This window comes from Gasterosteus aculeatus, chromosome 11, assembly GCF_964276395.1.
Source record: "Gasterosteus aculeatus chromosome 11, fGasAcu3.hap1.1, whole genome shotgun sequence".
Taxonomy (NCBI): Eukaryota; Metazoa; Chordata; class Actinopteri; order Perciformes; family Gasterosteidae; genus Gasterosteus; species Gasterosteus aculeatus.
The window spans coordinates 3,705,450-3,730,091 of NC_135699.1; the positions used below are offsets into that span (position 1 = coordinate 3,705,450).

Consider the following 24,642-nt stretch of genomic DNA (forward strand, 5'->3'; position numbering starts at 1 on the left):
GATATTTGCGTGAAAATGTAAGGAGTAGAAGTAAAAAGTCGTCTAAAAATAAATACTCCAGTAAAGTATAGATACCCAAAATTTCTACTTAAGTACAGTAACGAAGTATTTGTACTTTGTTACTTGACACCTCTGGTGGAATGTTTGGCTCAGCCAAATATCTGGTGGTCTCCACAATAAAAATAAACATCCATAATTACACAATACAAATGACACTTTGCCTGCCTATTGCCAACCGTATTAATTGATCAAGGAAATCAAATTGAAGTGCTCCCATATCTCGGAGCGACCTCTCTTTGCCACAGGTTCCATTGTACATTTGCTCTTTGCTACTACTACTACTACTACTACTACTACTACTACTACTACTACTACTGCAACAACACTGACTTTGACTGTATCAACCCGACAAGCGCGAACCTTGTTTCGAGCCCATTGAATCAAATCGAAGCGGTCACGTGACTGTGCGCCGGACCGAAGCTTCGGACGTCACTGATCACGTGATCAGCAGCGAACGAACCAATCATCGATACATTTGCTTCGCCTTGCACTGGTTCATATTTCGACACGAGCTTCGAAGCAGGAGGGTCGGAGGTAACAACACTACGATCCACCAGAGTCCCTGGACGTCTGGATAAACCTGCGACGGACTTTTTCTGGATATTTTCCCTCTGAATCATCTCCCGGTAGCATGCTACGCTATTGAAGTTAGCTTAACATGCTAGCTGGAAACAGACTCAAATTAGCAACACAGCGCTAGTCCGAGATAAAACAGTTTTTAACAGAGGAAGCGTGTCTGTGATTCAGTGAAGATGTCTAATGTCCAAATGCTGAGATGTTTAGTGAAGCAGCGACTCACTGCGGCTGCTGAAGAGATATTTGGGCTGTTTGAAAGAACGATAGCAGAGTACGAGGAGGAAACTTCTAGATTAAAAGAGGACAACGAGCGACTAAAGAATCGTCTGCACCATGTTTCCAACCCGGAGGTCCGCAGACAAAGAGCAGGTTGGTTCTCTCACTCTGCACACTGACATCAGTCAAATCAATATCTATATGTAATATCTATAAGTGATCGAACGACTCGGACTCTCCGTATCGATACTTCTCTGATACCATAGTGAGGTACAACAAGCTACAACCTAAATGAATCCAAACAGGTGCTTCACTGTCACAAGTAGAGTGGTAGAATGTTATTATATATACCGTGGTCGACTCAGCAGACGAGTGACGCCGGAGGAAGGTCCCTTTGCCGTAACGGCAGGTTGGTCGGTGGCAGGTTCCTGCGGTGGTCGGATCCTTTTTCAGAACGGCATGAACCGATCTCAGTTGGGTATTTAGTGAAATGCAAATCCCATGTAACGTTAAATGAGTATCTTCGTGACCGTCGGTTTGCCGTACTTGTTTTTTCTAACTTTATTGATCACAGCAGATCACAACGACAATGCATGTATCAATGCGAGACTTTAGAAATGAACACAACGGGATTCTGTAAGTCTGAAAAAGGATCTGACCACTTTTCGCACCCGGCCCTACTGCAGCAGACACTTGAATTTTAGTGCACGTATATGCGGACATTTTCGGTATTATGCAAGTAACCGGAATAAAAGCTCTTTAATCATATTTAATCATTCTTAACAATGATGGAAGTATGCATATTCAGGACCATTATGACTGCTCTTGTACAAAAAAATACTTTTGCTGCATACAGTTAATTATCCAAAGTAAAAGCCCTATATTTCAAATTCAAAATGACTATCTCAATGTTTGAGCTGCAATCAAAATACTTTTCTTAATTCCACACTAACATACATGTCTTGAGGACTTTGAACTTACCAGACTTTTATGAATACACATTTAGACGTTTTGTAACATACTAATTAAAGATTCTCAAAAGTCTTAACATTTCTACAAAGTAAATCAGGACATCTTTGAAAAATACATGCGCTTTTACTGGGTTCTTTGACATACTTAAAGGTTTTACAGCTAGAATTTACTGTGCATTGTAGTTTTAATCCGTAAAGCCTATGGATTTCCATTGGAGAATCTCATTCAAGGAAAGACAAAAAAACACATTCAGTTTTGCAGTTGTAGCAGTTGTACGCTCTCTCTCGCGTTGTGTTTTTTGAATTACCACCAGGATACGGACCACATTCGGCTCCAATCGGCCGTCTATTTCCTGACGTTAGACACCCTGGCGAACATACATACAAGTACAACATACTATTAGCGTCTTCATAGAGTACCTCGTGGCATAATAACGGTTAAACAAAATAAAAGACATGAGCTTGTTGAATTAGCATTGGCATTGACAAGGGGACTTTCTACAGCCAACTTACCAGTTGCACACCCTGCAGCAGACTAAAGCCTAGTTTATGCTTTTGCGTTTTCAGAGCGACGCAAGGAAACGCAGACGCAAGAGGATTTGAAAATGAACTCCATAAAACCATGTTAAAAAGTTTGATTTTAATTAATACAAATTCAATTATAAGAGCTCGAAAGCTGAAAGGTCATAGCAGAAACGTCCTGCAGGAGCTGAATATTTTAATATTCGAACGGTTTTAATAGCTGAAAGTCGAAAGTCGAGTTGAAAGGTTCCACGGAAGAAATAGAAGATGTTGACCTAAAGATTCGAAAAAGAATACTGAGGCAGCATTTAAACAATAAACATGTATTTTCATATCATTTATTTGTTTTGGTTAGGGGTGTAACGATTCATCCACTGAATCGATTAATCGATTTATATTCCTGCGATCCAACTGAATCGATCTGTGCTCAGCAAATCGCAATCCGGACAACATATATCGATTACAAATCGATTTGAAATGGTACATAATAGATTTCTATCGATACTTGGAAACTGCACATTGGATCTAACCACAAAAACTGTATGGATGCGTGTTTGTTTTTTAGCACTTTAGACACGTTAAACGTTACTCGATTCAGTCTGCCTGTCTGTGACGTCATCAGTACGCAGCGCCAGCCGCGCGAAACTCTGAACAACAACAACAAAACACAGCGTGGAGGAGACTACTGCGAGCCAAGACATTTACAAACCAACTTATCGATCCAGTGTGTGACCAACCATGAATCGCAATAAGTTGATTAAAGATTCGAGGAACAATACATGGAATGCTTAAGCATGTATTGCAATACATGGAATGCTTAAGCATGTATTGCAATACATGGAATGCATTAAGCATTCCAACTATTGTTCTTCGAATTCATTAAATTCATTAATTCATTAAAAAAGAGCCGGCTCTTTCGGCCCCCAAATGGCTCTTCTAATTTTTTGGTACATAAATGTATTTATCTCCAACAATAATGTAAAATTATGTGCAATATGAATTACTAATGTAAAAAAAAATATCAAATGTGTATTATATAAATACACAAAAACAAACAAAAGTACTAAACCGACTTCTTCTGCTAGTACTACTAATACCACAATTCCAACTATAACTAATACTACTATTACTACAAACAATTTAAAACCTTTTTATTCATCTCAGCTTTTGTCATTTCTGTATTTTTTTAATGCATTTAGGCTCCAGCAACTTCTGTATTTTTTAGAAATTCTATTGAAATTCAGCTTCCCCACTTCCTGTATGTTCAGCAGTTCTTTAAAATAATTTCAGCTTTTCTTATGCCTCTATTAACAGCAATGTTTTAATATTAATTTCTGTATTTTTTTGCAATATTTCACATTTATTTCAGCTGTTCATTTATGCTTTTTCAGCAAATCTATTGAAATTCCATGCAGCTTCTCCCATCTGTATTTTCAGCAATTTTAAATTAATTTCATCTTTTCTAATATCTGTAATTTCAGCAAATCTATTCAAATTCCCTTACTTTCTGTAATTTCAGCAATTTTTAAAAATTCTGTTCAGCTTTCAGCTTTTTGCATTACAACGCATTTCCAGCAGGAAATGCATTTTCTAGTTTTTTTTACATCTTTATAAATGAGAAACAATATTTCCCGAATCAATGACGTAAATTAACTACGTCGTGTTTTTTTTTTTTTATTAGCTACAGATGTTCAGCAGCTGTTTCTGCCTAAAGAAGAGCAGCAGGAGAACCCAGAGCCCCCCCACATTAAAGAGGAACCAGAGGACCCAGAGCCCCCCCACATTAAAGAGGAGCAGCTTCGAGGGCTGGAGGGGGCTGACATAAAGGTCTCGTTCACTTGTGTGAAGAGTGAAGGTGATATAGAGGAAGTTTGGTCCTCACATCTTCATCATAGACCAACTGAACAAATGGTGACAGAAGGTGGTGGAGACGACAGTGGAGGGCCAGAACCAGACAGGAACTCAGTTACAGATTTTCCTCCAGAACCAGATAGTGATGAGAAGACTGGAGACTCTTCTGAACCTGAGACTGAGGACAGTGATGATTGGAATGAAACCAGAGAACCTCAATCAGGTTTAAACTCTCATAATAATGGTTCCGTCAGTGATTCAAGATCTAGAACAAGCGAGAAACATTTTATCTGTTCTGAATGTAAGAAAGCATTTGGTTCCATTAAAAAGCTGAAGAGACATATGCTAACCCACAAATCAGAGAAACCTTTCAGCTGCTCAGAGTGTGGTAAATATTTCACCACAAGTGGACATCTAAAGACACACAGGAGATGTCACACAGGGGAGAAACCTTTCAGCTGCTTACAGTGTGGTAAATGTTTCAGTATAGGTGGAAATCTGAAAAGACACATGAGATGTCACACAGGGGAGAAACCTTTCAGCTGCTCAGAGTGTGGTAATTGTTTCACTGAAAGTGGGAGTCTAAAGAGACACGTGAGATGTCACACAGGGGCGAAACCTTTTAGCTGCTCAGAGTGTGGTAAATGCTTCACTAGAAATGGAGATCTGAAGTCACACATAAGATGTCACACAGTGTAAAATCCTTTCAGTGGTAAATGCTTCTCTAAAAGTGGACATCTGAAGCGTTGATGTAAAAATCTGAAAGTCCATGAGAAGAATATTTTCCGGATATCACTTTCAGCTAAAAGTATTAGATTTAGATTCAACTTTGTCATTACACATGTACATGTTCAGAGCAACGAAATGCAGTTTGGCATCCAACCAGAAGTATCATAATAAAAAACAGTATATACAGATTATTGCCTGATCTGGTACTATCGACAGATGAAATTTACATTAAATGATGCAGATATAAACAAACTATCTGTGGTTGCTAAACTGGTGCAAATATTCAGTGCATATTGACTTGAGAGTGCAAAGAAATGTTCTAAAGTGTCATCAATGCAGATAGTGGTGTAATGGGGATCAGAGGGGGGGAAGAGTTCAAAAACAGCTCGGTGGAAAAAGCTGTTCCTCAGACGGCTGGTCCTTGACCGTAAGCTGCTGAAGCGCCTGCCTGAAGGCAGGAGGGAGAACAGTCTGCGAGCAGATGCTGCATGCTCGACGCAGACAGCGTTTCTACTGGACCGCCTCGATGCTTTGGATTGGAGTGCCTGTGATGCGTTTTCTCACCACTCGTTACAGTCTCTTTCGCTCCGCGACAGAGAAGCTGCCGTACCACACTATGACACAGGTAGTAAGGATGCTCTCGATCACTCAGCGGTAGAAATTCCTCCGGGTGGTTGAAGACCGATGATTTTTCTTCAGTGTCCTCAGAAAGAAGAGGTGCTGGTGAGCTTTCTTGACGAGGCTGGACGTGTTGGTATTCAAGAACAGGTCCTCCGAGATGTGGGTCCCCAGGAACTTGAAGCTGGAGACACGCTTGATGGCCATCCCGTTGATGTGGATGGGGACATGCGTGCTTCTTTTCATCTTCCTGAATTCCACGATGAGCTCCTCGGTTTTGCTGGTGTTAAAGAGCTGGTTATTGTCGGCGCACTTCCTGGCCAGGTGCTGTACCTTCCCTGTAGGCTGTCTCGTCGTTATTACTGATGAGACTAGGGTTGTCTCGATACCAAAATTATGACTTTGATACTATACCTGCCAAAATATTATGGTACCAGATACTTACGATACCACAAATACAAAGCTGGAAGATTTATCTATGATAGTAATTAACAAAACATCAGTAAGATATAGAGTTTGATATTCTCACATTCATATTTCCTTAACTAAAGATAAAAAATAATTAGATGAAGATCCACTCAGGCTCCACCAGCCTGTAGCCTATTGCATCAAGTGTGTATTATTTGGTACAATTTTGTGTGCATTCTCACTTCTGCATTCTGTAAGTTATTTTGCATGTATATATTTCTGCTTGACTATCCAGTAACTTATTTGTGATCTTGCTTTGTCTTGTGTTGCACTTTCATGATGTTTGACTGTTAGCAAAATTGTTGTCAAGCTAGCCAACAAAGCTACAGGGCTGCCAACTCTCTCGCATGTTTTCATGCACTCACGCCACACATCCAATTTCTTACGCTAAAAAGTATCTGCGCTGGTTCATCCCCAACCTCGCCGACTAAACAACGCATCTGTAACCTGATTCTCTGCACGTAGTGTAACTTACACCCCCTCGTAAGCCATAACGTTCACGCCTGACAAAATCTCACTACAAGGTTTTGTGAAAAGTTGGCAGCTCTGTAGCTCACAATAACATTACAAAGAAGCCAACGCGAGAGCACTTAATACAAGCATAAATGTCCAAGCATGTTATAACAAGCTTGCTAATGAGATGTCTTGCTAGCGGCTAAACTTTGTTTATGACAAACTAACAAGTCAACAATTTTTCAAACACCAAGCAAGGTCAACACAAGACAAAGCAGACGTCCTCTTTTACCTGGACATTTCCACTTTTCGAGACCTAAAAAATGCATCCGGGTAAAAGAGGACGTCTGGTCACCCGAGCTAAGCTAGTCCAAGGCTACTCGTGTTTGGCTGTAATATGGATGAGCAGTCTGCTACATGAGGGCACGTCTCCCCTGATAACTCGCTGTGAGTGTCTGCTGCCTGTTGCATGTGTGAGCGCAGCCCTGCAGTCAATGCGTGCAGGCAGCCTGACAGGGAGCGGAACAGTGCGCTCTGATTGCGTGCTTTTTTTAAAGAACTGGTATAAAAAAAAATTCTAAACCATATTGTTTTCAACGGTTCCTTTCTAGTACCGGTACACTGTGCAACACTAGATGAGACCAGATCGTCTGCAAACTTGATGATGGAGTTACACACACGGGCTTGCAGTCATGGGTGAAGAGGGAGTAGAGGAGTGGGCTTGGTTCTTTCATGACTTTATTATGGGTTAACAGAAAAAGTGAAAATACACATTCAGTGCTAATATTTGGTTACATGTCCCATGGCCATTTTTGGTAGCCATCCACAAGCTTCTGGCAAGCTTCTCGTTGAATCTTTGACCACTCCTCTTGACAGAATTGGTGCAGTTCAGTTAAATTAGATGGCTTTCTGACATGGACTTGTTTCTTCAGCATTGTCCACATGTTCTCAATAGGATTTAAGTCAGGACTTTGGGAAGGCCATTCTAAAACCCTAATTCTAGCCTGATTTAGCCATTCTATTACCACTTTTGATGTTGATGTTTGGGGTCATTGTCCTGTTGGAACACCCACCTGCGCTCAAGACCCAACCTTCGGGTTGATGATTTTAGGTTATCTTGAAGAATTTGAAGGTAATCCTCCTTCATTATCCCATTTACTCTGTAAAGCACCAGTTCTGTTGGCAGCAAAACAGCCTCACAGCATAATGATTCTTCTAATTCTTGGCAGATCTGCTTTTTGGTGCTTCTCCGTTGACTCTTCACCCTCCTGAGCAATTTTCTCTCAGCAGCAGGTGATCGCTTGCGTTTTCTTCCTGATGGTGGCAGTGACAAAACAGTGCCATGCACTTTATACTTACAAACAAGTGTTTGCACTATTGCTCTTGGGACCTGCAGTTGCTTTGAAATGGCTCCAAGTGACTTCCTGACTTGTTCAAGTGATTCGCTTTTTCAGATCCATGCTGAGCTCCTTTGACTTTCCCATTGTAGCGTTTGAGCCCTAATTTAAATGGCCTCAGAGAAGTCACCAGCTGTAGTCACTCATAATCACTCACAATAAGTTAAGAGGCCATGCTATGAAGCTCATTTCATTGACACAACTTTCTCAGTCACCAAAATTGCCAATACATGTTGCTGTATGTATATTTTTGACCCAGCAGATTGTCACTTTTTCTGTTAACCCATAATAAAGTCATAAAAGAACCAAACGTCATGGATGTTTTTTGTGACAAAGTATCTGTTCCAATCACTCTCCGAGAAAAATCAGACTTGTAGAGATAACTGGAAACTCAAGAGCCATGACATTATGTTCTTTACAAGTGTATGTAAACTTTTGACCACAACTTTGTTTATATTAGAACAATTCTATCTATAGAATTAAGGGAATTCGCTTATTACATTTAAACGTGAACTCCTGCTTCCTTGTTGTCTTCTCACCTGCCTCCATCCTGAATAAATTAACTCCTTGTCAACCTGCACTGGATTATGGGATTTGCTGGGATATATATGTAGCTAATGGAGCTCAACCTCGTCGATTGGCGCTCGTTGCTCGTCTCTAGAGCCCCTCTGTAAAGCCCGGGGTCGTAACACTAGGTACCCTTCATTGGCTGCAAATGTCCCGGCAACCAAAACCTCACCATCAATCTTCATTCCCAGTTAAGGCTCCAGTAAGAGGCCTCTGTTTCTCTTTTTCAGAACAGCTGCCACAACATGAATTTAACATACTGTACATATTTTAGGTTATTCATTCTGTAGGCTACGCACAACAATGTTTGCAATTTCTCCACCTTGGTCGTTCTCCCTAAGGTTTCTTCCATTTTCCTGTTTTCAGGAAGGGAGGGTTTTATTCTTTTGGGAGGATGTCAGGGTTTTGCGAAGTTAGGCTTTGAAATGAAGTCTCTTGCAGATGAATTCATTTTTTGAACCCACATACACAAACCCTAAACTAATTGTAAGGCTTTATTTAAGGCGTAATGCCTACTATTAATATTGGAACGTTCATTGTTTAAATGCAAGTTTGATTTGTATGTTCCATTATATGTCTTACTGCATGTATTACCGCATAGATTTTCGTGAATCTCCTTGTGTGAATTCTGTTTTGCATGTTGACAATTGCAGAAAAATACCGAAAGGCCTTTATTTTGTTCATACATTGACTTCTTCCTCTCGTTTATTTTTTATAGTTTTTTAAAGATATACGTTGTTAGGATTTAGGTTACATTTTCTCCTGGTTATTTTAATATTCATTGTCTTTTAATCTGCAGTACAAATTTGTATGTCAAAATATTGTATTATATAAATATATCTTTGTGTATTAAGAAACAAACAATAATTAAATTGTTTTACATTGCTGAGCGAGCAGAGGTGCTGAAAAAGATATGAAGGCAATGAATTGATTTTGTTTTGTCTTCGGCAGAATTTAATGTTAAACAATTGAGAGTTGTCTTTCGCTATTTCCCAAAGTCTAAATCTTCTACTTGACTCTTGGATCCGATTCCGACTAAGCTGCTTAAGGAAGTTTTTCCTTTAGTTAGCACATCCTTATTAGATATTATGAATCTGTCTTTGTTGACAGGACATGTACCACAGTCCTTCAAGGTAGCTGTAATTAAACCTCTTCTTAAGAAACCTACTCTTGCTCCAGAGGTGTTGGCTAACTACAGACCTATCTCTAATCTTCCGTTCCTCTCTAAGATCCTTGAGAAATCCGTCGCAAATCAATTATGTGACTTTCTACAAAACAATGCTTTGTTCGAGGATTTCCAGTCAGGATTTCGAGCCCATCATAGTACAGAAACAGCACTGGTGAAAATTACGAATGATCTTGCTGGACCTCAGTGCCGCATTTGTATCCTGTTGCAGAGACTAGAACATTTAATTTGTATCAAAGGAACTGCACTCAGCTTGTTTAAATCCTACTTATCGGATCGATCCCAGGTTGTGCTTGTAAACGTTGAATCCTCAAAGACCACCAATGTTGGTCACGGAGTCCCACGAGGTTCTGTACTTGGACCGATTTTGTTTACCCTCTATATGCTTCCTTTGGGCGATCTTATCAGGAAACACCGCATAAACTTTTATTGTTATGAAGACGATACTCAACTGTATCTGTTGATCAAACCAGAAGAGACGAACCAGCTCTTGGAGACGTACTCTGAATTGCCTATAGTTGTTTAAATGTGCTATACAAATAACATTGTCTTGCCTAAATAATGCGAGTAAAATAAGGATAAGTATCAGCACAGGAAAGGAGGCTGTGCTAGATCTCACACTAGTGTCAAATAAAATTGCGTAACCACAGGCAGTGATCACGACCCAATATTCTGTAAAATAAATAAATATTTGTATCAGTAACGGAAGAAGGCTGGGGTAAAAAAATAGTTTTTGGGAAAGACAACTGGAAGAGATTTAAGGAAAAGAGCGATGGGCATCTGAGGAAGATTAATAATGATATGCCTATAGAAACCCTAAATGATATGTTAACAGAAAGCATTAAGGCAGCTGCACTAGAGTCCATCCCAAGAAGTAAAGGAAAATCCAGCAGAAAAGCCGTGTCATAGTGGAGCAATACTTGTTAAGTGGCAAATATGAATAGAAACAGGGAATTTAAGTTAATGAAAATAACTCACAACTATCAGTATATGATAAAGTTAAAAAGTACAGTGGGGAATGATTAGAAAGATGGGAGGGGACAGAAGAGAGTGGAGTTATCCTGTCCTAAAAGCTGGCGACTAATAAACAGAAAACGGTGACATTGGCTAATATGTTTGTAAATATTCACAGCAATACCAAGCTGTCTGATGAAGGAAAACCCTCTAGAGAGGAATAAATGGGTAAGAAGGAGAATACAAAAGCTGAATTCAGTGTACCATTTACATTAGGGGTGTCACGGTTTGGGTTTACTTCCTGTTTTACTTTGTAGTTTCCTGTCTCTAACCCTGAGTTAACTTCACTTCCTGCCTTGTCCTGTGATTGTCTGCCGTGTCTCTGATTGTTTCCACCTGTGTCCAAACCTTCCCAGTGTACTGTATTTAATCTACGTGTCTTTTGACCTTTGTCACGTCATTAAATGTCTTGCCTGTTCCTGGTCCCCGTCTGCGTTTTGCCCCTCTGCAGTTTGTTTTGGATTTAATCAAAGTACCTTTTGTTGTCAACTCTACGTTTGAGTCCTGCCTCTGCCTACGTGACAACGGGAGTTAAAAAGAGAAGTTGCCAAAGCTGGAATCACTGCCACAGGAAATTATGAAATACGGTCTATTATGATAAATCAATTAAGTGGAAATGGGCTTAATAAGTTACTGACATTGTATAGTAAGGTGTGGGAGGAAAGTAACATTCCTGTAGGTTATTATTCCTATACTATATTATTACTGTATCACAGTAGTACTATATTATTTATAAGCAAGCCAGGGAAAGATGCAAGTGTCCCATCAAAGTATAGACCAATTGCCCTGACAAGGCGTAGGTTAGTAAAGAAACTGTGGCAGCAGTGTTTTGTGATGTAGAAAAGGCATATGATATGCTATGGAGGGAAGCTCTTTTGATTCAAATATATTTAATGGGAATTGAAAGCTTGAGAAAATACGAGGCAGAAAATGGGACAGAAAATAAGTCCTATATTATTTTTACAACAAACAACATATTTTACACCAGATGTAGGAAGCTCACTATTTGCAGATGATGGGGCCTTATGGAAAAAGGGAAAAACTTGGAATGTAGTTTTCAAAAACTACGAAAAGGGATAAAACACGTTGAATTATGGGGGAAGGAATGGGGATTTGGATTCTCAGCTGAAAAAACAAATGTTGTTCAGAAGACAGAATTATGGGAAACTATCAGCTGAAACTATATGGAAATATGTTACAAATAGTAGTCAGTTTGTTTTTTAGGACTACAATTTGACAAGACCACAATACAAATGTAAAAAAAAAGTTATAAATATATTGAGATATCTGGTAGGGATGGAGTGGGCAGCAGAGGTTGCATCCTTGATAAATTAGTAGAAAGCTCTAATTAAATCCAGAATAGAATAGAATTTGTATATTTTCAGTAAGAACATCACCTGTCGGCGCCTGTCAGTATTACAGGCATGTTGGGAAAACCAAAAAGGACCAAATACAAGTTTCAATGGATAGGAGGAGCAGCAGCAAGACGCTTAGGAGTAGATGGCACGGCGTTCTCTCTACCAGTGACAGGGATGTAACTGGTACGTATGGAGGACAAAAAATGACTTAAGTATAAATAAATACAGGAATGAATAAATAAATCCGTAAATAAATGTTTTGATAAATAAATAAATGCTGAAATAAATATGTAAATGAATGTACCCAGAAATAAATAAAAGTTGATAATCAAACAGGTCATAAACAAACACTTATCAGATATTTATTTCTATGTTTCTTTTAGCCTACATTTCTTTCTTTATGTGTCTGTATTATTGTTAGAAAAATTAATACTTGACACTGGTGTAAAAATATCAAAAATAGGACATTTAATGTTTTTAAACAGGAGACAGAGTTGACACATATACAAGTTATGCGCCAAGCCTACTCGAAGGTCTTCTTTTCCAGCTCCCACTTATATGTACAGGGAAAAGGTATCATAAACAGGACGGTTTTGCGCACGCACAATGATCTCATTGTACAAGGAATGTAATGTCTTTATCCTGAGACATACATCTGATAATCATTAGACACCAGGTGGCCTTCTGGACGCCGGACATACACATCACACAGATTTCATATCCTTGCGGTCAGCTTATCTCAGCTGAAATGTCATACACACAACTTATTGTACACACGATACATAGTCTGGTTTGGTCTAAAACCTGCTTTTTGACATGACATTATTGCAGTTTTTACAACAATGATATATTTATTTCTACATTTCTACTTTTATTTTTGTGTGTGTCCGTATGCTAATGAGGAACACCCTTCGGTTTTCGCTGGATAAAGTGACAATGCTCAATGCTCACATGGATGTGAAAGTTGACCAAACAGTGTTTGATCGTCCTGGAACCTCAGGAGCCTCCATCGTTTATATTTTATTCTCCTTTGGGGCACCGACCAGGCGGTCATCTTATCCTTTTTAAGAGACTAACACAAATATTAGTAATAAACTGTTGTTGCGAACGACAGGGTCATATAGCAAATGTGGAACTAAATTACTGACATCAGCCTTCTTAGGACACACCAAGCTCCTCTCTCGCACTCTTGTTCTACAATAACGTTTTATTAATGCACATGACTAATTCAGCTTCTTTGACTAATTCAGCTTCTTTCCGGGAATTTTTTTGGGTGTTTTCTCCCCTAGCAGGTCTCCGTAGATCGTAGTTCCTTCTGGACCCTGGTCCTGCTGACACCCGCTGCTGCCATCATCAGCATTATTATTTTAAATATGAATCATATTACTGTAAACCAGTAAACCAACATTACCCTCTCCTAAAGTCTCTGTGCTCTCCCTCCCCACAGGCTTCTGTGGATGGTGGTTCTATCTGATGGTGGTGGCCCCTGCCGTGGTCCTGCTGTGCGACTGGCTTACTACTCACAATTACTTGAATCATTTCTGTCATAGGAATTGCATGTATTATACATTGTTCATTCTGTACACATGGCATCCATTTTAGTCTGTCCATCCCGGGAGTGGGATCCCTCCTCTGACGTTCTCCCTAAGGTTTCTTCCCTTTTTCCCTTTTGGAAGGGTTTTTTCATTTTTGGGGGAGTTTTCCCTGTGCGCATTTGTGGGTTTCAGGACGGAGGATGTCGTATGTGCACAGACTGTAAAGCCCTCTGAGGCAAATTGGTAATTTGCGATTTTGGGCTATACAAAATAAAAAGAATTGAATTGAATTGAATTAAATGAACAAAAGCATAAATAAATAAATAAAGCATTTGAAACGTATCCCACTCTTCAACAAAGCATGTTGAACTAATGTTTACAGTTCAACTCACAGTACAGTACAGTTACATTGCAAATAGCACCAACAGCATCTACCCCATCAGTAAGCGTCTTTGCAGTGCACTGGTTTCAGCCACTTTATCTACAACTGTGTCGTGGCTTATAGACATGAGGATTTCCTTCTCTGTGCACATTAAGATGATTCGTAGCCTACTCTTCACAAATTGCACTCCTTTACTACACCCACTTCTGAGCAAACAATGCATATTGGTTCGGATACTGCTCTTTCTTACATTAAATAACTTTAATTCATATTGTTTACTCTGTTATCCTCTCTACCTGTAGCTGTAGTCAATGCCTCCTCATTGCAAATTTCGGGCGTGGGATCATTTTCAGGAGGAGACTGGCTTATATTCAATTCAATTTGTTTTATCTTCTGACACCAATCTGTTAGTGATTCCCAGAGTAAATACAAATCATGGGAAAGCATCATTTAGTTACTACGCAACAAACAGCTGGAATAAACTTTCTGAAGATTTAAGACTTGCCCCAACTCTGACCACGTTTAAAACAAGACTGAAAACTTTTATGTTCAGCTTCGCCTTCTGCTAAATTTGACCTACATTGCACTTTTAACCTCTGCTTTTATTTAAACAATTTAAATAAGATTTTTAATTTATAATTTTATTTGCTGTTTTTAATTGTCTTTTAATTCCTGCATTTTATTTCACTTTACTGTATGAAATGTTATGATGTGAAGCACTTTGAGTCTGCCTTGTGTATGAAAAGTGCTATACAAATAAAATTGCCTCGCCTTGCCTTGCCTATTTTGTATAGCCCAAAATCGCAAATTACAAATTTGTCTCAGAGGGCTTTTTACGTTCGTATGCGTGTACGTGGGCTTCAACCTTTTTGGTTGTCAGGCAAAAAAAAGAAAAATGTAATGAACAAATAAAATAATAATAATTTTTAATATCAATGGGATGGCTGGTGTAATGTTTGCAAAAACATAGCAAATTATGAACAGATGTAGTGGTGTTCTGTTTAGTGTTGGAGGGGGGGGTTGTTGATTTCCTATTGATATATACAGTATTCCAACATCGAATTTCTACAGTGTGTGTTATTCCTTGATTTCCAATTCGTGAGAATAGTTTTCATGGTGATAGTTAGGATCACGAGGACTAATCAGCGGTTTGTTTTGCTCAGGTTTATTGTGGAAATGTCTCCTAGTAAGCACAGTGAGCGAGATAATGGGACAATAGGCAGCCCAGGAAAACAGAGAATGACCCAGTTATTCTTTCCCAAAAGTGTTGAACTGGTGTTCAGTGCCAGGTGGCATGAATGTAGCTATCCAGGCTATTTTGAGTAGTGTGAACATATGTCTGACGTGAATCTCATGTGAAGAATTTTATACTGTAATAATTGAAAATTTGCATTTCCGGTCATGGAGTAGATGTTATTGAAGATTGCAGATTGCAGATGGTCTTGATGTTGAGTTTGGATTATTTAAGTTGCAGATATTCAAAAATGTATTGTTCCGAATGCCATACATCCGAACCAAGAGGGGAATGAAAACATGGGGATGCCTTCAGTGTACCACGGGTGGAAAAGTAGAGGTTTATTGTGGCTTAGAAAGTTGGGATTGTTCCACTTAGGGAGACAATTTGAACGAACAAAAGTGATGTTTGTGATTTCTGCTGGTGTCAGTGAATTGAAGCTACAATGGAGTTTGATTGATTAGATGGGAAAGGGTAGATCTGAAATCTGTATGTGCGTTTCCCATAGTTGGTGATGACTCTGGGGAATAATTTATTTTTAGGAAGAATGCCCACTCTTTTTTAATGAGACTGTTAAACTGAGGATCTTTAACAAGAGACGTATTGGAGCACCATCTAGTGACAGGTTTGGGTGTGTTAATTCTGTAAAATAAAAAAGTTACTGGGGCTTGATCACAAATAATGATAGGATGCATCTTTGACCCAGAAATATTCAATATAATTGAATTACTGCTGAGGAAGAAGTCAATACATGAGTATGAGTGGTGAGCCGGGGAGAATTCTCTTGGGTGCTGTACTCGCCAACTGTTTGCAGTTGCAAATGAGAGGGATGAAAAGAAATTATGAAAAAAGGATGGGTCATCAGGGTTTGGGCCATAAAAAGGACAGATTGTGACTTGGCTATTGTTGACGGATATGTTCGTAACGATAACATTTTCATCGTACGAACAGTTTATAAATTGCAAGTGTTGAGTTGTGCCAAAGGTTTTGCACTATTACAATGTTATACAAGTGTAATAAATGTATTTGTTGTATGTTTTGGCCTAAACTTTTTACTTTAAGGAGCACTCTGTGGGATTTAATGACTAATCTAATGTTGAGGTTGAAGAGTGGTCCACTGACCCCTCCCCTTCAAGAAGCGTGACAGAAGTGGCCTTCAACTACTTACCAGTGGACATCCATAAAGCTCCTGAGGGTTCAGGGTCGGAGGCTTTTGGGGGGGGGTCTCGGGATTGGGCAAATGGTTGTCCTTTCATAACACCACGTGACATTTTCCACAAAGGTCAAATAATAGATTTTTGGGGGGAATTTGATACTTTTCTGCTAACATTCTCGCCTCACAGGTTTCTATTAACCACAGTTCTATCTGGACCCTGTTCCCGCCTGCTGCCGGATGGTGGTTCTATCTGATGGTTGTTGTCCCTGCAGTGGTCTTGCCGTGCGTTTGGCTTGCTACTCACAATTATTTGAATAATTTCTGTTATAGGAATTGAATGTATTATACATCTTTTACATTGTTCATTCTGTACACATGACATACATTGTAGTCTGTCCATCCGGGGAGATGGATCCCTCCTCTGACGTTCTCTCTAAGGTTTCTTTTTCATTTTGGGGGGAGTTTTTCCTGTGCCGATGTGAGGGTTTTGGGACAAACAATGTTGTTGGGCTATACAAAATAAAGTTAATTGAATTGAATTAGGCGCCATCTTGCCAAAGAGGAAAATCAGGTATGTAACATGCGGCGATAGCACAGACACAGACGACTTCAGCAAATGTTTTCCCAATTGTATTTGATCTTACAGGAGAATAAATAGAAATATTTAAATGCTTCTGCCCCTCTGCTGACCTAAACAATGGAAACCCATACAGTGCAATTTAGATATTTTCCATAAAACATATACAGACACATGACAGTATGTACTTAGCTGGGGATCCATAGTGATACTGTATACAAAAAAGTAACATAAATCATAACAGCAAATCTCAAAACCATGAGAAACAACATAAAGGTAGGAACACAAGGTGACATTATTTAATTAATTTACATGCAAGTATATACATGATTTTTGCCATAGCTTTTACGAGCTCGATGTTACGAACAAGTTGGGTTGGTGCATCTCTGGTCTCTCTTCGTTCCTCCTGCACCGCTCTTTTAGGTGTTTCTTGCTGTGATAGCGGACGACCTGTACCCAGCATGCAGTTCGGTGGGGTCATTTTATAAATGTACAATTATTAGTGTTACAAATTGTTGTGTCGCGGTGTTTTACTCCCAACAAAACACTGTATGTGTAATAAAATGTTCAGTCTTGTAAGCTTAGTAGGGCTGTCAACGAATATTCAAAATTCGAATATATGTAAATTAATAAATAATAATAAATTTATATTCAAATGTAGAAAGAAAAAACTCAATAGAGCAGCAGCGGCGCTACTGTCTGCTTAGTGGGTGGGCGCGCGCCTGAGTGTACAGACTATATATTGCATGAATAAAATAGGCTACAACAGCTTCATGCACGGGTTTGATTACAGCACCCTCCAAAAGTATTGGAACGGTAAGGCAAATTCCTTTATTTTTGTTGTTCACTGAAGACATTTGGGTTTAAGATCAAAAGATGAGTATGAGACAAGAGTTCAGAATTTCAGCTTTTATTTCCTGGTATTCACATCTAGCTGTTAAACAACTCACGACATACCACCCTTTGTTCGAACCCACCCATTTTTCAAGTGAGCAAAAGTATTGGAACAAATAATCTTAAAGTACATAACATTTAATATTTGGTGGCATAACCCTTGCTTGCAATAACTGCCCCAGCCTGCGACCCATCAACATCACCAAACTGTTGCATTCTTCATTTGTGATGCTATTCCAGGCTTTTAACGCAGCGTCTTTTAGTTCTTGTTTGTTTCGGGGTGTTTCTTCCTTCAGTCTCCTTTTAAGGAGGTGAAATGCATGCACTATTGGGTTAAGGTCAGGTGATTGACTTAGCCAGTCTAAAACCTTCTACTTTCTCCCCCTGATGAAGTCCTTTTTTTTTTTGGCAGTGTGCTTTGGGTCATTGTTCTGCTGCATGATAAACTCCCTCCCAATTAGTTTCAATGCATTTCTCCGTAAATTGGCAGACCAAATGTTTCTGTACACTTCTGAATTCATTCTGCTGCTACCATCATCAGTTACATCATGAATAAATATCAATGAGCCTGTTCCAGACGCAGCCATGCACGCCCAAGCCATGACGTTACCTCCACCATGCTTCACAGATGAGCTTGTATGCCTCGGATCATAAGCAGTTCCTTTCTTTCTCCACACTTCGGCCTTTCCATCACTTTGGTAGAGATTAATCTTGGTCTCATCAGTCCATAAGATTGTGTTCCAGAACTTTTGCGGCTCATCTCTGTACTTCTTTGCAAATTCCAATCTGGCCTTTTGATTCTTACTGCTGACGAGTGTTTTGCATCTTGTGGTGTGGCCTCTATCTTTCTGCTCTCTGAGTCTTCGAACAGTGGATTGTGATACCTTCACTGAATGAAGCCTGCCATATTTGGGACAAGAATCATGACCTTAAAGAATTGCTTGCACAAAACTCTCGATGAGCACTCCGCATTTGTTTATTGTCATTTAAACCACTATACACAGAGAGCGCGACGGTGCGGGAGAGAGAGAGAGAGTGCGTGTGTGTGTAAGCGAGCAAGATCTTGGCCATTAGTTAATTTACTTATTTTTGTGGTAATATGTTGTTAAATACGTTTAAACTTAAATAAATGACTCATTTCTAGTCACGCACTCCCGCCACACATCCAATTTCGCCACAAAATAAATCAGACCGAGCCGCATTGGTCCCCCCCCCGTCGACCGTATCGCCCGCGCCCCCAAGTCAGCTGTAGCATCAACCCCCAACAAAATACCACTCCAAGGTTTCTTGAAAAGTTGAGAGCCCTGTATTATTGACGTGCCTAATGCGCAACCAGATATTCGAATATATTTGGATGCATGTTTTTTTTTAAAGCGAATATTCGAACGTCATTTTTAACAGCCCTAAAGCTTTGTGTTGTACTGCATTGTGTTTAAAGAAAGTTTCCAGTCTCACTTGCAGAGACCAGCGGCCTTTTGCTATATTATAATAAATATAGGATCTTCTGCACCTTTTATGTGAGTCCTGCACCTTTGTCTACACATTCTGAGGACAACCTTCTAGCTATTTCCCAACATTGTTTCTCCTGTTTGGCGTGTCACGTTGACCTCTCGGGAAAAACCTCCATCACCAACAGAACTAAAGGGAGTTCTCGCTCATGTGAGTTATCATGTGTGCCTTCAGACTGGACTTTCGAACAAATCTTTTATGGCAGACGGAACATTTGAAAGGTTTCTCTCCCGTGTGGATTCTCATGTGCGCCTGTAAACATCCTTTCTGTGCAAACGCGTTGTTACAGACTGAGCAGCTGAACGGTTTTTCGCCTGTATGAATTCTCATGTGCCTCTTCAGGTCTCCACTTTCAATGAAACCTTTACCACACACGGAGCAGCAGAAAGGCTTTTCCCCTGTGTGGATTCTCATGTGTTTCTGTACACTTCTACTGTGTGTAAAAGATTTATTACAAATGGAGCAGCTGTATGGTTTTTCTCCTCCGTGAGTTATCATGTGTCTCTTCAGATGTCCACTTTCAGTGAAATCTTTACCACACACTACGCAGCTGAAAGGTTTCTCTCCCGTGTGAGTCGTCATGTGTTTCTGTAAACTTCCATTCTGTGTAAAACATTTTTGACAGACTGAGCAGCTGAACGGTTTTTCACCTGTATGAATTCTCATGTGCCTCTTCAGGTCTCCACTTTCGATGAAACCTTTCGCACACACCATGCAGCTGAAAGGTCTCTCTCCTGTGTGTATCCTCATGTGTTTCTGTACACTTCTACTGTGTGTAAAAGATTTCTTACACACTAAGCAGCTAAAAGGTTTTTCACCTGTATGACTTCTCATGTGTATCTTCAGATTTCCCCTGAAGCCAAATAATTTCCCACACTCAGGGCATCTAAATAGTTTCTCACCAGTACTACCGGTCAAATCGCTGACGAAGACTTCCTCGCTTTGTGAAGAGTTTAAACCTGATGGAGGTTCTCTGGTCTCATTCCAGTCATCACTGTGATCAGTCTCAGGTTCAGAAGAGTCTGTGGTCTTGTCAACAGAATCTGGTTTTAAATGTTTATCAAGATCTGAGTTTCTGGCTGAATGTGGCCCTTCAAAGTCCTCTCCATCAGCAGCGGTTTCCATCTGTTCAGTTTGTCTCTGATGAAGCTGTGACGACTGAGCCTCCTCTTCATCATCTTCACTCTTAACAGTGAAAGAAGTAAATGGGAACTTTATATTGGCCTCGTCCAGCCCTTGAAGCTGCTCTCCCTCCTGATTGGTCCAGAGTCCCTCCTGTTCCTCTTTGATGTGGGGGGGTTCTGGGTCCTTCTGGTCCAGACTGGAGCTCCACTCCTGCTGTTCAAAGGGAAGCTCTTCTTTGACCACCAACAGCTGCTGGATGTCTGCAGGAGAGCAGAAACACAGAGATTCTATGTGAACTTTTAAAGATTGTAGATCACCAAACAGCTTCATCAGCTGTGATTGGTCACTTTACTGCAAGTAAGTACATTGTCATAATATAGTAGTTCTGCATTGCAGCTTAGAGAACATTTTGTAATGATATAAATAAATATCCGAATATGCCACAATGGTTGATAAATAAAGTGTGAATCATAAACCCATGAAGTGTAAAATTGATGGCACTCAGCTACAGCTATCAGACACAACACAATTCACTCAATCAAGTAGTTTGTAGAGGAAATATGTATCTGTAAATAAAAAATAGCAAATGCTGAAAATGAATGGAATAGAATATGAATAATGGAGTGCATTGAACTACGCCAAAGGAAGGAAAATGATTGAATGTGTCCCGTTAGAATCAGTGACTAATGGCATTTAAAAAGTTACTCCATCAATTACATTTAGTGTCAAAGTTGCCGGTTGAGAGAACGGAGGCTGAAGATTATGAAGCATATTACAATTTATTCTAGTTTAAGAAAGATTGTGTTTCGGTCCAAAGTATATTGAATAACTTTTTTATTTTCTAATTAGTCTAACGGAACCGGTCTGCGGCCCGTGGTTAAGGCCCCCTGTTCTAAATGACGCTGTTCAAGTTGCTGCTGCAGGGACACTTGTTGGCTAATTCTACCGGTGGACAAACGCTGGAATAGGACATACCATATGCTCCAATACGACACGAATGTATGATATTGTGGAGCTTGTATGAGCAGCTTTGGCAGACGCAACTATAACAATGGCATAACATCCTACCAAAGTGATTCCACTTTTATCAATGCTGCACCACACACACTGGAGCGAGGAAATAGGAAAACCCAAAATGAAAAATGGAGGTCCAAATGTACTTAGGTGAACCGGATATTGGAAGACTGGGGAACCCACTCCTCGGGAAGGACAGAAAAAATCCATTCCCTAATCTGTACCAACCTGCGGTGTTTTTTCTATGCAAACCAGCTTCATCTGTGTGCTGTGAAAGAGTTCTCTCTACAGCAGGTTAAATCGTATATAAAAAAAGAAACCGCCTGAAGCCCAGAACTGTAGATAAGAAATTTTACACTATTTCAATGTCATACAGGTGTAATAAATATATTGGTTGTGTTTATTGTGTTTTCCACAAAGGTTGAGTTTAGGGAATTTGACACTTTTCTGCTAACATTCTCGCCTCACAGGTTTCCATTAACCATTAGTGTTGCACGGTGTACCAGTACTAGAAAGGTATCGCGGTATCCTTACGTTGAAAACAATATGGTTTTGAAATTTTTTTGAACCGCTACTTTAAAAAAAGCATGAATCAGAGCGCACTCACTGTTTGCTCCCTGTCAGGGAGGCACGCATTGACTGCGCAGCTCTCACGCGTGCAACAGGCAGCCGTCACTTATGGTAAATGGACCCTTGACCTTGTATAGCGCTGTTCTAGTCTTCTGACCACTCAAAGCGCTTTAACACTACATGCACCCATACACCCATTCACACTGATGACAGGAGAACATACACGGTGACACCTGCCATCAGTAACTAACATTCACACACTGTAGTCGCAGCTACAGGAGCCATGTTGGGTTAAGTGTCTTGCCCAAGGACACATCGACATGCAGGTTAGCAGAGCCTGGGATCGAACCGACAACCCTCCGATTGGAGGACGACCGTGCTCCCCACTCACCCACAGACGCCCACAGCGAGTTATCAGGGGAGACATTCCCTCATGTAACTTCTCACAGAGTTCAAAGAACGACAGGTTAGCAAATGGGATTATAAACATGAACACCCCCAAGCTCACCCACATACAGCCCAACACGAGAAGCCTTAGCCTAGCTTAGCTCGGGAGACCAGACGTCCTCTTTTACCCGGACGCAAGTCTTGAAAAGAGGAAATGTCCGGGTAAAAGAGGACGTCTGCTTTGTCTTGTGTTGCGCTTGATGTTTGACTGTGTCCCGGGAAACCGTGAGAGTTGGCGGCCCTGTAGCTTTGTTGGCTAGCTTGACAACAACTTTCCTAACACAGTTAAACATCAAGCAAGTGCAACACAAGACAAAGCAAGACAGCATATAAGTTACTAAATAGTCCAGCAGAAATATATACATGCAAAATAACCTGTTGTACAATTTCACTCATGAGAAGATCAAACTATGCAAGTAAATGAAGCATGCCGTACACCTGGCTTACTACTCGCAATATTTGAATCATTTTTGTCATAGGAATTAAATGTTGTCTACATCTTTTACAATGTTAATTTTGTACACATGCACTCTATTGTCATTTTCAAATAAAAGTGAATGTTTTCCAACTTAATAACCCTCCCCCCGGTGTATTCTACTTTCCCTCTTGACCCAGTCATTTTAAAGTTGTATTTGTATGTATTTGTATCTTATGTAACATGTTCATGTATTTCACTCGTTTGTGTAAGAATTCCATGAAGATCTTTCACGCTTCAGGTTCTCGTATTTGGGATCAGATGCTCCCTGTCATGAAGATGCGGAGTGTTTCGTGCACAAACCTGCTTCTTGAGACCGAAGCTGGAGATTTATGTCCGGACGTTTCTTTAGTCGCTCGTTGTCCTCTTTTAATCTAGAAGCTTCCTCCTCGTACTCTGCTATCGTTCTTTCAAACAGCCCAAATATCTCCTCGACAGCCTCAGTGAGTCGCTGCTTCACTAAACATCTCAGCATTTGGACTTTAGACATCTTCACTGAATCACAGACACGCTTCCTCCAGAGAAACTCCGTAAGTTAAACTCGGGCTAGCGCTGTGTTGCTAACTTCGGTCTGTTTCCAGCTATTGAAGTTAGCTTAGCATGCTACCGCGGAGATGTTTTAGAAGAAAAAGATCCAGGAGAGGGGTGAGCAGCCATCAGAGGTTCATCCAGACGCCCAGAGACTCTTGTGGATCAGGACTGATGGAGATAACTGATACTTTATCAACGTAACAAAGACACTCTGCGGATTCTACGACCGATCGGCGCCATGTTGCTCAGAGATCAACATCCGGTTCCCTTCTTCTTCTTCTTCTTCTTCCTCTTCTTCTTCTTCTTCTTCTTCTTCTTCCTCTTCTTCTTCTTTAGGGTTTATTGGGGTTTAAACAACTGCAAACAACTGTATGATGCATTACCGTCACTAACTGGTGCGGAGTTTGGATGAGGATGTCTAGAACTTGCTTTCAACGAAAATAAAGAAATACAAATAAAATTAAATTGATAAAATATTAAAATAAAAATGTTTTAAAAAAAACAACTAACTAGATAAACCCAGGGCTCATTTTTCCCGATAATATTTGGAATTCAGAGATACTGTAATTGTGCTTGATTACTTGAGTAACTTTGCAGAATACCTTCTATGTCTATATGTACTTTTTCCTTGCAGAGGCTTCTAATTAGCTAATGTTCATATCTCTGACAGTAGAATAACGTGTTCTATCATTTCCTCTTGCCCACAATATTCACATTTGCGTGTTTCATGTTTCCCTATCCTGTGTAGCTTACTGTGTGTCCAAATTCTGCTTTCTTTTCAGGAATCGGGAATCAGGAAACATTTATTGCCATAGTATATCAGACATACAAGGAATTTGACTTGGCGGTACGACAATGGACGACAAGACAACTTTTCTTTAACCTCTCTCTAATATTACTTTTGGTTTCTACTTTGCTAAAGTTGACTTCAACTCTTATTTGTGTTGTGGATATCCTAAACAAAATAAACATATTATAAACAAACCCAGTTCATAAATTAGACCAAATAATAAAATGCATTTATCATGAACCACTATACAGCTATTTTTCTGAAACCATGTAATCAATAAAGAAATGAGAATAGTGTAATTCCACTGTAATTTTGAAACTATAATCAATAGAATAATACCAATGCACAGCTATGATTGTATTCAATTTAATGTAATTAACTAATGCATGTAATACTTGATACCACCACTTATATTGA

The 24,642-nt window shown here is 39.8% G+C and overlaps 2 protein-coding genes across 2 annotated transcripts; one reads left to right on the forward strand and one right to left on the reverse strand.

Annotated features, from left to right (window-relative positions):
* Positions 1–563: 563 nt before the first annotated feature.
* LOC120827777 (uncharacterized) lies at positions 564–6,040 on the forward strand. The gene is made up of 2 exons (XM_040190886.2): positions 564–1,005; positions 4,027–6,040. The coding sequence occupies exons 1-2, from the start codon at positions 813–815 to the stop codon at positions 4,893–4,895; spliced, it is 1,062 nt and encodes a 353-aa protein (XP_040046820.2). The 5' UTR covers positions 564–812; the 3' UTR covers positions 4,896–6,040.
* An 11,724-nt stretch (positions 6,041–17,764) lies between these two features.
* On the reverse strand, positions 17,765–23,769 carry LOC120827775 (uncharacterized). The gene is made up of 2 exons (XM_040190882.2): positions 23,208–23,769; positions 17,765–20,658 (listed from the first exon to the last, which is right to left on the reverse strand). Exons 1-2 carry the CDS (start codon positions 23,392–23,394, stop codon positions 19,403–19,405), a joined length of 1,443 nt encoding a protein of 480 aa, XP_040046816.2. The 5' UTR covers positions 23,395–23,769; the 3' UTR covers positions 17,765–19,402.
* Between the last annotated feature and the right edge of the window lie 873 nt (positions 23,770–24,642).

Excerpts from the sequence above, each read along its gene's own strand:
- LOC120827777 (XM_040190886.2), top strand. The coding sequence starts at position 813 with ATGTCTAATGTCCAAATGCTGAGATGTTTAGTGAAGCAGCGACTCACT. Across the intron at positions 1,006-4,026 it reads GGTCCGCAGACAAAGAGCAG|CTACAGATGTTCAGCAGCTG; the intron begins GTTGGTTCTCTC and ends TTTTTTTATTAG.
- LOC120827775 (XM_040190882.2), bottom strand. The coding sequence starts at position 23,394 with ATGTCTAAAGTCCAAATGCTGAGATGTTTAGTGAAGCAGCGACTCACT. Across the intron at positions 20,659-23,207 it reads GCTTCGGTCTCAAGAAGCAG|ACATCCAGCAGCTGTTGGTG; the intron begins GTTTGTGCACGA and ends GCTCTCCTGCAG.